The following is an 11,172-nucleotide window of genomic DNA, read 5'->3' on the forward strand; positions in this document are numbered from 1 at the left end:
CATGTGAGCACACTAATGAAGGGGCAAACGGAGCAGGACAGCGTGTCCACAGAGCTCCTGTTGGCAGCCGGCCACGGGAAGCCACTGGACTGTGTCGGACGATGACAGACAAACAGAGCAAAGTTTACGAAAACAAGCTGTGAGGACAGGAGGGAGACGGGGGTATTACAGAGGGCAGAGGCACATGGGGCTACTTCACACACTATAAACGGCTTTATACCTCATACAAATCTTACTCGTGTGAATATAAGCGCAGGGTATTTCATGTACCATGAGCTACAAAAGACACAAGGTATTGAGAATTGTATTTGTCTATATTCACTGGTCCGAATAGTAACGAACCACAACTTCAGCACAGTAACACGTGGCCTTTGAGAGTGATGGTCGTACATGTTCAAATGTCAGTTGGTGCAGACAGTTAAAAAATAAATCATAAAAATCTAAAATTAGGGATTTTTAATCAACAAGGCAATTCTAAACACTACAAACTTGGCAAAGACTGAACTGAGAAGTACAGTTTAGTACATGATTAGAAACATAAGGAAACATCTATTATATCAACACAGCGTACATATAGATTGACCTCTGGTGTTCTTACTGTAATGCATGCTACACTTTGCAATCATTTACACAGGCCTTAACACCCTTTAAGTCACTAAAACATACAACACATGCACCGAAACACTTATTGATATTATCCAAGGACCAGAGATATACTGTTTAGTTTTACTATTAGAAAAACACTAAAAATATTATTGAAAAGCATTTACAAGTGTGTATAATGCAATTGACTACACACCAGTTTCAACAGAAGGGGAGTTATTATTATGTAGGTTATGTTAACCTGGCAGTTTTAAAGTTAAAATATAATTATTCACAGTTACATTCAACATATTACCTACATATTTTGCAATACCGTGTTCCACCTCTCCAAAAAGGCACTTTCTCCTTTCGCTCAACCTCCATCAAGTATGTTTACATCTCATATCGAAGGAGCTAAAAGATTTTACAATTTATTTTACATTAATATAATTTTACAGCATGCATAACCAGAGCAAATTATTTTAATAGTGTCTCTAAATGCTGTGGTTGGATGAAAAACTGACCTGCAATGAAATGCAGAAGTTGTCCGTGTGAAGCAATGCGGCAGGTTATGAAGGACTAACATGCCGACATAACCAAAAGTGCTGGAAAAGACTTTGATCTCTTTGTGTTCGTGCTGCAGTCCTCGCTGCTGCTGGCTTTGGTTGGGTTTCTCTAGGCATAGGTACACATTTACTTAACTCAAAAACACAACTTAACCAAAGAACATTAGCCTAGCTTTAGATTGGGAAAAGATACATTTTGAAAGATAATAACTGGCATAAACACAAACACCATGCTGGCTTCATAGTGTAACCATGTTATTATAACTGAGGGTCATGAGGAAGGCTGAGGGAAATTAATACTTTTCAATTCCCATTTGCTGGACATAATCGTTGCAATAAATGTAATTAAATTGCCCGCAGGCTGGTAGTAATAGTTCAGCTCAGTTATTTATTTTCAATCTAATTATTGGCACAAATGATGAGCATTCCTCTCCAACTAGGCTTCTCTCTGTGAGAAAAGGAATCCAGTTTCCACACACAGACACACAGGTCCAGCAGCATTTGTTTTCTCCCACCACAAGTTCATCCATCTCTTCAAACATGGACCCTTTTCATCTCAATTATATTATTCATACTATTTTAGACTATCCTCTTGGAATTGCCCAGCTGCTTTGGATCCTTGCTGGGCATGCACCAGTCGTCAGCCTCTATGCTCGTCTGGTAATGCCTTAAGGCTGACTTGTTGAAAACAGGGAGTCTCTCCACTGACTCTGAGGACAGGGCCTGTGACACAGAGCAGAAGGGAACGTATTAGTCTTCATCCTGAGAGTCAGATCCAGGTCATCTCTTATTGGTAAGTTCCCTCTGTACACTGCTTAAGTAAAGACAGCAGGGGTCTCTAACATGTGGTGGGTTACAGCATGACAGACATTAGCTTTGCATTATTTGTACGACGTAGGTATGTTACACCACTCAGTCAATACAGAATGTGTACTTGATAGAATATGTGAACTCTAACCCAACTTGGCTTTCAGTGTTATTTTTGACTGTGCAGATGGTGCAGCTCTCACCTTCAGGTATATAACAGCTGAGGTGCCGTAGCCCTCCATAGAGTAGAGCTGCAGGTCACCCTGGAAGTACTTGGCATACAGACGGGAGATGGGCAGGCCGTAGCCAAAACCAGCCTGAAGGGAACATAACAAAGTTACAGTTTAAAGGTCCCCTATTATACTCTTCATCAATATATTATAGTTCTCAATTATATACAAAACATGTCTTGCCAAACACATCATGCATTGTAGCATCCCATAATTCCCTCTGTTTCAGCCCTGTTTCAAAAGTGCTGATTCTCTGTTACTTTAGATGAAAATAAGAAGCTACTCCCCACGCCCCTCTGAGAGATATCTGGTGATTTTGAGATTCAGGTGATAAGGTGGGGGGTGTTACCTTGGTTGGTGATATGTAATATGTAATATGCCCTGGTGCTCTGAAGTGAGTCTCTGATTACAACAGGGAGATTTACTATGTGGGTTAGTTTTAATCCCATCTTTAAAATGCAAACACAAGCTTGACAGACTGAGATAGACTGGTTCAGCCTCACCAGTGGTGCATTGCGTGAGTTGTCTTCGTAGACTGGACTCGGAGCCGTGGAGTACATGTAGCTGAACAGACGCTCGATCTTCCTCAGAGGGACTCCCCCTCCTTTGTCAGATATCTAAAGATAAAGAGGAGGGACGTTAGGTTTACATTGTTCTGGCAGCTCATCAGCTCTTGATCATGTGAATGGAATCTAAACAGTGTCATGCTTTGTGAAAGTGAATCAAGTCATCAGTTTTATTTAGATACTAACAAGGTCCACATGGATAGGCATTGATTGGCACGACAACACTTGTTTGTTAATATAATCTAAACAGGATTTTCTCCCTGATTACTGTCTTTAGTACAATAATGCAGTCTTCCTTCACTATCTGGGTCCTCATCTACCTTGATAGTGAGATCCTCAGTTCCCAGTGAGACGCGCACTTTGATCGGGGGCAGCGTGATGCTCGTCTCGTGGGTCTCCACTGTAGCTCTCATGGCGTTCTGCCAAAGAAAATACAAAGTGGATTATATAGAAAGCAGACATGTGTTGGCAGATAAAACACTGTTAGTCATGCTTGTTGGATACTGTACCTTGAACAGCTCAAACAGCATATGGTAGAGATGGGACGGCACATAGACAATGTGGAGGGGCTGGTTAGGGTTTTTGGCTGTAAAGAAAATCATAACACTGATGATATAGAACAGGGGTGTCCAAACTTTTTTCACCGAGGGCCCCATACAGAAAAATATATGAAGGGCAGGGCCACTTACTTAGAGGTATATTGCCTCATAAGTTCAGTTATAAGTTAGCAAAATCAATCAAATGTAGGTCAATTATGCTTGTGAGTGTTGGCGGCTCATCCCTCAAAACAGAAGCCTCAGATTGATTATAATAAGGAGAAATAGGAAAGGTGTATTTCAAGCTTTTTATGTAAATAAGTCATTTTTTTTTTCTTATCAACTAAGATATGTTAGAAAATGTTTCCAACTTTAATTGACTGAATGTTTTTTGAAAGGTAGTCTTATTAACATATGAATACTACTGTGTAATATATGTTTACATTTGTATTCAAGAAGAACAATATAAGACAAGCACAAGTTTCATTTGTTTTCCATATTTCATTATACTTTTTGAATTAGCTGAGGGCCGATTAAAAATGGTTCGCATTTGGCCCCCGGGCCGTAGTTTGGACACCCCTGATATAGAAACTATGAACGATCTTTATCCCTGACAGAAGAGTATACAGTGGATGCAGAAAACAATCTACAAACTAACTGTGAGCTGAGACAGGCCACACCTTTGTAATGCAAAGACAAGAACAGATTAGAGCCACTCCTGCCAAATAAACAAGGAACAAAACAACTCTTTCATCATTCTGGAGTATTTATTATCCAGACCTTATCTGCCAAGAAATGCTGGCCAAGTATGTACTGTTTGTATTCAAAGCCCTGTCTCATGTTCTGACTGATTTACTGCAGGAGGAAGTAGATGTATGGATTTGATTAAAGGGCACACTGTAACAATAACTACCACATGTTTTCTACTAAACTACAAATTATATTAATGTATACATTATATTAGTCTGTTTATGCAATATATTTTTGCTTAGGTTGTTACATTACAGTATCTGTGGTGGGTGGTTTAAATGACGGACAGTCTGATGCTAAAGCTAGCTCTTGGCAGGCTCAGCTAGCAGGACACAGATGCAACAGGCTTCACTAAGTAAGATTAATCCCACATTTCCTAATCCTAGGATTAATGAAAGTTCACTTGTGAGTCATGAGCACAGCAGGGGAACTATTCTCTCACACTAGTTTGGCACACATATCGAGTTGAAACAAAAGAGATACCGCAGAGGCATGAGTAACTTCAGAACAGATAGATAACATCTGGAAATAGAAACACGAGGGTTGTTTTGTAGGACTTACAATTGACTTCTATGATCTCCATGTCAGGAGAGGTCAGGTAATACTGCTCACACAGCATTTTTGAAGTCTCGTAGGCATCTAGAAATTGAAACAAAACAAAAGGATGTTTTTTTACTTCAGAAATGGAGAACAATAGAGGACATTATTTTTCTGTCGTGTAATAAACCAGTTTACAGAACACATGGCTCTATTGCAGCCGTGTTCTCATAGAGTTCCACTCTGTATATTGACTCCAAAAATATCAGATGATTAAAGGTCAAACAGTCATGGTTCTGTGCAAACAGAAAAGTGGAAAATAGATAACATATCCAGTGTGTGCGTGTGTTTATACATAGCTGTATTAGAAATGAGAAAGATCATTTATTACCTTTTATCACCTCCACCACTTCACAGCTGGGGTCGATGCTGCCAATATGTTTGGGATGGGCTGGGTTCAGAGACAAATTGACGCTGCCTTCGAAGATTAATGCTATAGGGCACAATACAACAAATGTCTGTCTCAAATTACGTAAGGATACAAGTCATTGTCAAAACACCCTTCTGTTAATATTAAACCCATTATAAAACCCTAGCAGGTTGAGAACATTCGTAATAGTACGAAAAGCAAACAATAGCTCATTGAAAACACATATTGCTGACATAACCAAAAACATACACTCTTGTTCATTCAACTAGAACGACCAAATATTTGTCATTATTATTCTGCAGATCATTTTCCCGATTACTATACTAGCAGTATGTGCCAATCTGGCTTTTACTTTTGATGAATTCATTATCAAAATAGATGGCAATCACTTTTTTTTGGTCTCTACTGTAAAGCAATCAAGGCATGCTGGGTGTTTTGGTGGCTCTTTTATAAAGCAATCACAGTGCTGAACTTCCTGTGACATTTCAAAATGCTAGCTCTCAACCACTATCAGCACTAATTTATTGACATGAGCTTCGGGTGTGAGCAACTGTGTTGATTAACTCACAGTCTATCACAGAGTGCTATACTGACTGTGCTGGTTCATGAGCATGCGTGTGGAGATCCGGCTCATGTAGAAGCGGTCCAGGAAGTACTGGACGTTCTGGTTGGTGACGGGGTCCACGCCAAACGCATCCTTGTACTCCACCACACCCTGAGCCATGGTGGGCACCACGTCGTTGTGGCGATTCCGGACGTTTACCAGAGTCTGTGTGAATCTGGGGGCAAAGAAAGGATGGATTTGGCGGTTAGTGTGGGAACATCAGTTTCATGGCATTGGACACATATTCCTGCTAAACATAGTCCAAATACTTCCGTCAAACAAATGAACCTACTGTTTGCAGTGCTAGAGTTTACAGTTATGGCTGCAGTTGAGTTAATTATACAATTTGTATCCTGAATGTAAGCAGTAAAACAAGTTCTAACAGATGCTACTTAAAGGTGGGGTAGGTCATTTTGGAGAAACCAGCTCGAGTGCGCTAGAATTTCCCCTCCTCCAACACACACGAACGCGCACATGACCAATGAGGGCACGAGATAAGTTTGTGCACAGATGGAAGGCTGACAGGCAGGTAGGCCATCTGGTTATTTTAGCCGGGCCGGCTAAAATGATTGGTCGTGCTTTTTACAGTACTACAGCTTCCAGAGATGAAATGTTTGTATGGATTTTTTGTCAAAGCACTTAAGATATTCATTGCTATCGGGATGTTAAGAGCATTCCATGGAATATAACAAAAAGTATATCTCGAGCCGGTTTCTCAAACGTACCTACCCCACCTTTAACAAAAGCCTGCACCCAAGTGGAATATTTACATATGTGCAGAGAAAACCAGATGAATTTCTCGAGATAAAAAAAAAATTGCTGTTACTGATCTGCATGAATGCGTCTTCTCTGTGGTGGAATTAGCTTAATGGAGCAGTACTTAATCTTCAATCTTTAAGTCTCACAATGGGTTTCATGGGCTGGACAACAAGGTACATAAACATGAGTCGGATCACACTTTGGACCGATCTTAACAGTGCAGTGTGAGGTTGGAAACAAAACAACTAGACACGGACATTCTTAATGTTTACAGACGCAATTTGTACATACTTGAAAGGCGTGTGTAAATGACTTACTTTGTCAGGACCTCCTTATCATCTGGATTCTTTTCAAGAAAATCTACTATCTCCAACAAACTCTGTGAATACCTGGTGGACAGTAAAAAAGGATGAGTTAAAACATGAATATAGCAACTCACTCAACACTAGTTATTTGACTACCTAAACTGGGAGTTAAGCCATGAACTTGTGTTATACTTTGCATGGTGGAAATTCTTAACCATTTTAACAACTGTGCAATAAGTTAGAATAACACTGTATGTTAGTTGCTGTTCTCTGTAGCGGACTGTGGATGAAGAAGAGGACTAGAGTGCTGAGCTCTCTGAGTCACATTCTCGCAGTAGGGAATCTGGGTGAAAGGTGAACAAGCACTGTTGTTGTTTGTCCCTCAACTAACCTTCAGTGCTTGCATTATGTGACCAGACATTCATCTTAAAATAGACTTTTGGGCGACTTGTATTTTTCCCAAGTTTGCCAGGAAATATCAACGTGTGAACTCACTCCTCGCTTTAGCAACATTAACAAGTCACAGATCTTTTGGCTGGCAATCCAAAGAGCTCTGCTGTCAAGAGAAGAGAAAGCCACAGTAGGTACATATATAGACAGTACTGTGGCTCTTAAGTGAAGAGCGGGGGTGGAGTAATGACCTTATTGTTAACATGTCTTACAGGGACTTGTGCACCAAACATAACATGCTCTGGTAAAGTCTGCAGCAGAATACAGTGTTTTATACAAATCTAGTGTTGGTGAAAAAAAAATTCCAACTAATACATCTGAAAACCCACAACAGACAAAATGTTCCTCCACGTGAACTTGACTGCACCCTTGGTCTCTCAGTTTTTACAACACCTTAATATGGGTGATTAACACATGCTGGTTCAACGCTACCTGTGTGAGGGTCATAACACAAACAACTGTTGCCGTGCGACAAGTCGTATGCATTATCTTCAAGATCGCTGAAATTGGGGCGTATAAATAATCTGCCCAGGGTATTAAAATAATAATAGCATTGCAACCAAGCGGCAAACTCTGGGGAAGAGCCGGGACGCTAATACGGAAGTGTCTCAAACTGCAGTTCATATAGTGGCCACTAAGAGCAGGCTACAGAAGGGAGCAATTTCCATAGACCCCCATGTTAATATGCCCAACTTTACAGCAGAAATAAACATATTTACATCGTGGTTCAAAAAACAATATTCTCTGTATAGTTAGATCCCCCCTTCATGAATATGGATTGGGGGTGTGAATTTTTTCTCAACTCATCTGTTTAATTAATATTAAGCCTTAAAGCTTTTGCATAAATTAGGGCGTGGTCACTTTGATGGACACGTACATGCCTCACTGTCAGCTAACAGCAACTTGTCCACTGCTAGGCTACAACCATAGAGGCTACAACGTTAGTTAGTTGTAGTTACTGTACTTGACCCTTTAGCTTTAGCCGTGTTCGTGGTGATTGTGCCTTTTAGGGAATATTGTTACAAATACCAGACAATTAAAATGTTGTGCTGTGCGCTTGAATGTACTAACAGAACTTCCAAGAAGTCTAAAATGATAATATTATACATGTTAACCCCGTTCGCAGGTGTTTGTGTGCTTGGTAGCTTAGCTTGCTACTTATTAGCCAGCTAAGGACGTAACCCTTTATACATACATATACATTTTAGTTTATGATTCAGCCTTGGGTAAGACTTTTTATAGTCTATGGCTATGACGCCCATAATGCTAAACGGGAGCAAATGTTAATAAGGGACCCAATTATCCCAGTGGTGGCCGCCGACCTAACGGAGCCGCAGGGGGCTAGCTCCGGGACGCCGGCTGGAGCTTGCCCCCTGCGGCTCCGTTAGCTCCGGGCGGTGGAGTCAGTCTTTTCTTAACGTGTGAATGACAAGCATTAAGAATAACAAAATATAGCTAATTCTCTTGCAGATTGTCTCATTTGATTATGAATGTAACGTTTATATAGGGGAACTACACTGTTAGCAGTAACTTGGTATGCATGTATTTCATGTTAGCTTAGCTTCTTAGCTTGAGCTAGCTCTGTTTACTTCCAGTTCGGAGGCAGCAGGCTCCGCCTCTTTGCCCTTATTTGGAGCATGCGGGATTAGACTCTGACGTCACTGTCGAGCCGTTAGTGGCCGACTCCGCCTACTAAGGGCTTCTCGGCAACTCTGCAGAATCCTATGGGTGACGTCACGGACCCTACGTCCATTTATATAATACAGTCTATGATTGCAACATAATAACAGAAAGTATGTTAGCTAATCAAACAAAGTCAAGCTCCAGGATCAATGGTTTCTGGTCAACAAGCTCACCAATAACAGCCGGGTGAGAGAGGTGCATGTTAAAACAGAACAGACAGTCACGAAACCTAACATAACCTCCGATAAGATCAACAGGGATAATGTTTTTATCAGATCAAAGCTAAATGTCTGTGACTAGATGAATGTCCCAAAACTAATGGAGGAACATTTGAATTCAGGTTAGATCTGTTTTATATTTGAAGCAAAAAAAGTAATAGGTCTTGAGAGATAATAAGAGGACTTTAATATTCCAGACACTACCGGTTCATTACTAACCCCAGTTGAAACAAAAACGTTTGTATGGGAGAGGTAAAGGTCAATTTTTGGGGGAAATTATTCCTACCATATTTTGCGACAACAATTGATATATGATGATATGTAGTGTGGAGCTGAGCATACCAGCTGATGAGGAGCTTTAGGGATGGAGTGCTGAGAAGCTTGTCAGGGAGGAAGCCAATTTCTTTCATGATGTTGGCCAGCCTGACAGGAAGCTCCTGCCGCAGGAACACAAAAGAGGTCTTCTCACATGCATTGGCTGAGCCTGCGCTCACATCAGGGGAGAGATAGAGGAACACATTAGTGAGCAAGCATCTAACTCCTGACTCATTCCTGTCACAGATACAACACTTTTCCTAAGCATTAATCAGTGGAGGAATTCTGTCCAGGATGAATACACAAACTGTCTTTTCTGTGAGGAGGAACCTGTTGCGCTTATGAAATAGTAAACCATGATGAAAATATCTGCATTCTTCCAGTCTAAAACAGTAATAGGAGAGGTTGCATAGCATACATATATAACCAAACAGCTGTTTTGTGTTGCTTCTGTTAGCCAGTGCAATGTTCATTTGTTTTACACTGGCAGTGGTGTTGTTAACTGAGGACATTTACTCAAGTTAGTACTTAAGTACAATGTTAAGGTACTTAAGTATTTCAATGTTATGCTACTTTGTACTTTGAAACCATTACAATTCGGAGTTAAATATTGTACTTTCACTCCACTACATTTATGTTCAAGTATATTTAGATGCCTATACTTTTGTTCTTTTACTTGAGCAACATTTTGAATGCAGAAATTGTACTTGTAACAGGGTATTCCTACACTCTGGTACTGCTAGTTTTACAACATTTGAGTACTTCTTCCACTTCTTGTCCACGTCTGGTCCACTTAAAGATACTCAGTTTGCAGTAAGGGACACAATGAAGGACAGACCTGCTTTAACATTAGTCTGCATTATGCACTTCACTAGTGTTAGCTGCAGTTTGTCAATAACCAGCTGTCGATCACATATTGTGCATTTGGACATGTGAGTGTGGGAGAGAATAAAGTAACATGCAGTGCCAGTCACAATCAATGCTGCTCGACATATACTTACCAAAGTCAATGAATTGCTTCATAGACAATGGAGAGGGGGAGAACTTAGCAAACCTCTCCACTTGTTTCGGTATGCCAGCCACGGAGCTATTTTTCAGCAAAAACTGAGCGAATTTCATTTTGCCTGAGTTTACTAGATCCCAAATGCCCTGAGTCCCGGGGACAATCTGCCCTTTCTTCCTTCAGCTCGCTCCAGTTTGACGATTGTTAGCTAAATAGGGATAAAGCGTCCGCCTTGGTTAAATTAAAAACAATTCAAAGATGCTATAATGAGTTCTCCATCATTGTTTTTCGTGGGCAGCTGCCTTGTATCTCGGCAAGTTGTTGTGTGCCCTTCAAATGCAACTTCCAACAGTGAGCGCTGTGTGCTGTTGGTGGGCGGGAGGAGGAGTGACTGACGTACAAACCGACCAATGGGAGAAGAGATTTCACTGGAACTGGAGGGCGCGTAGAGGAAGTGTAGGTTGAAGAGAAGAGTCGTGATAATTATTATAATTTAAGGAAGGTTAATTTAGGGGGGGATTTGTGTTTTTTGTTTGTTGTTTTATTTTTAGCAACTTAATGTACACCAAATAGAAAATAAGTACACTGATAAAATTCAATGTTATATAATTTAGGTAAAGAGTTTCATGGCTGCAATATTAAATAACGTCCCTGTCATAAAGTCAAGTTATACCAAAATCACTTATCACATCTCCTAACACTTTTCCTGGTGCTTTTACTATATTAATAACATCTGTTTAAGGTATCAAGGCTTTTGCATCAAGGATTTTTTTATGTATTGCATTTGTTTAATTTGAGTGAATATTTTTTATAATTGTTGTGAATATTCTC

General features: G+C 40.3%; 1 protein-coding gene across 2 annotated transcripts; it reads right to left on the reverse strand.

Annotated features, from left to right (window-relative positions):
- Positions 1–441: 441 nt before the first annotated feature.
- Positions 442–10,713, reverse strand: pdk4 (pyruvate dehydrogenase kinase, isozyme 4). Of its 2 annotated transcripts, XM_034093895.2 has the most exons (11): positions 10,340–10,704; positions 9,366–9,507; positions 6,685–6,756; positions 5,599–5,783; positions 4,966–5,067; positions 4,599–4,676; positions 3,261–3,337; positions 3,072–3,170; positions 2,689–2,802; positions 2,159–2,272; positions 442–1,871 (listed from the first exon to the last, which is right to left on the reverse strand). In XM_034093895.2, exons 1-11 carry the CDS (start codon positions 10,455–10,457, stop codon positions 1,728–1,730), a joined length of 1,245 nt encoding a protein of 414 aa, XP_033949786.1. In that variant the 5' UTR covers positions 10,458–10,704; the 3' UTR covers positions 442–1,727. The 2 variants fall into 2 exon arrangements, with proteins under 2 accessions (XP_033949786.1, XP_033949787.1); XM_034093896.2 differs by lacking the exons at positions 442–1,871; positions 2,159–2,272; positions 2,689–2,802; ... (1 more) ...; positions 3,261–3,337; positions 4,599–4,676 and having other exon boundaries at positions 4,976–5,067; positions 5,573–5,783; positions 10,340–10,713.
- Between the last annotated feature and the right edge of the window lie 459 nt (positions 10,714–11,172).

The sequence above is a fragment of the Pseudochaenichthys georgianus genome, chromosome 11 (genome assembly GCF_902827115.2).
Source record: "Pseudochaenichthys georgianus chromosome 11, fPseGeo1.2, whole genome shotgun sequence".
NCBI lineage: Eukaryota > Metazoa > Chordata > Actinopteri > Perciformes > Channichthyidae > Pseudochaenichthys > Pseudochaenichthys georgianus.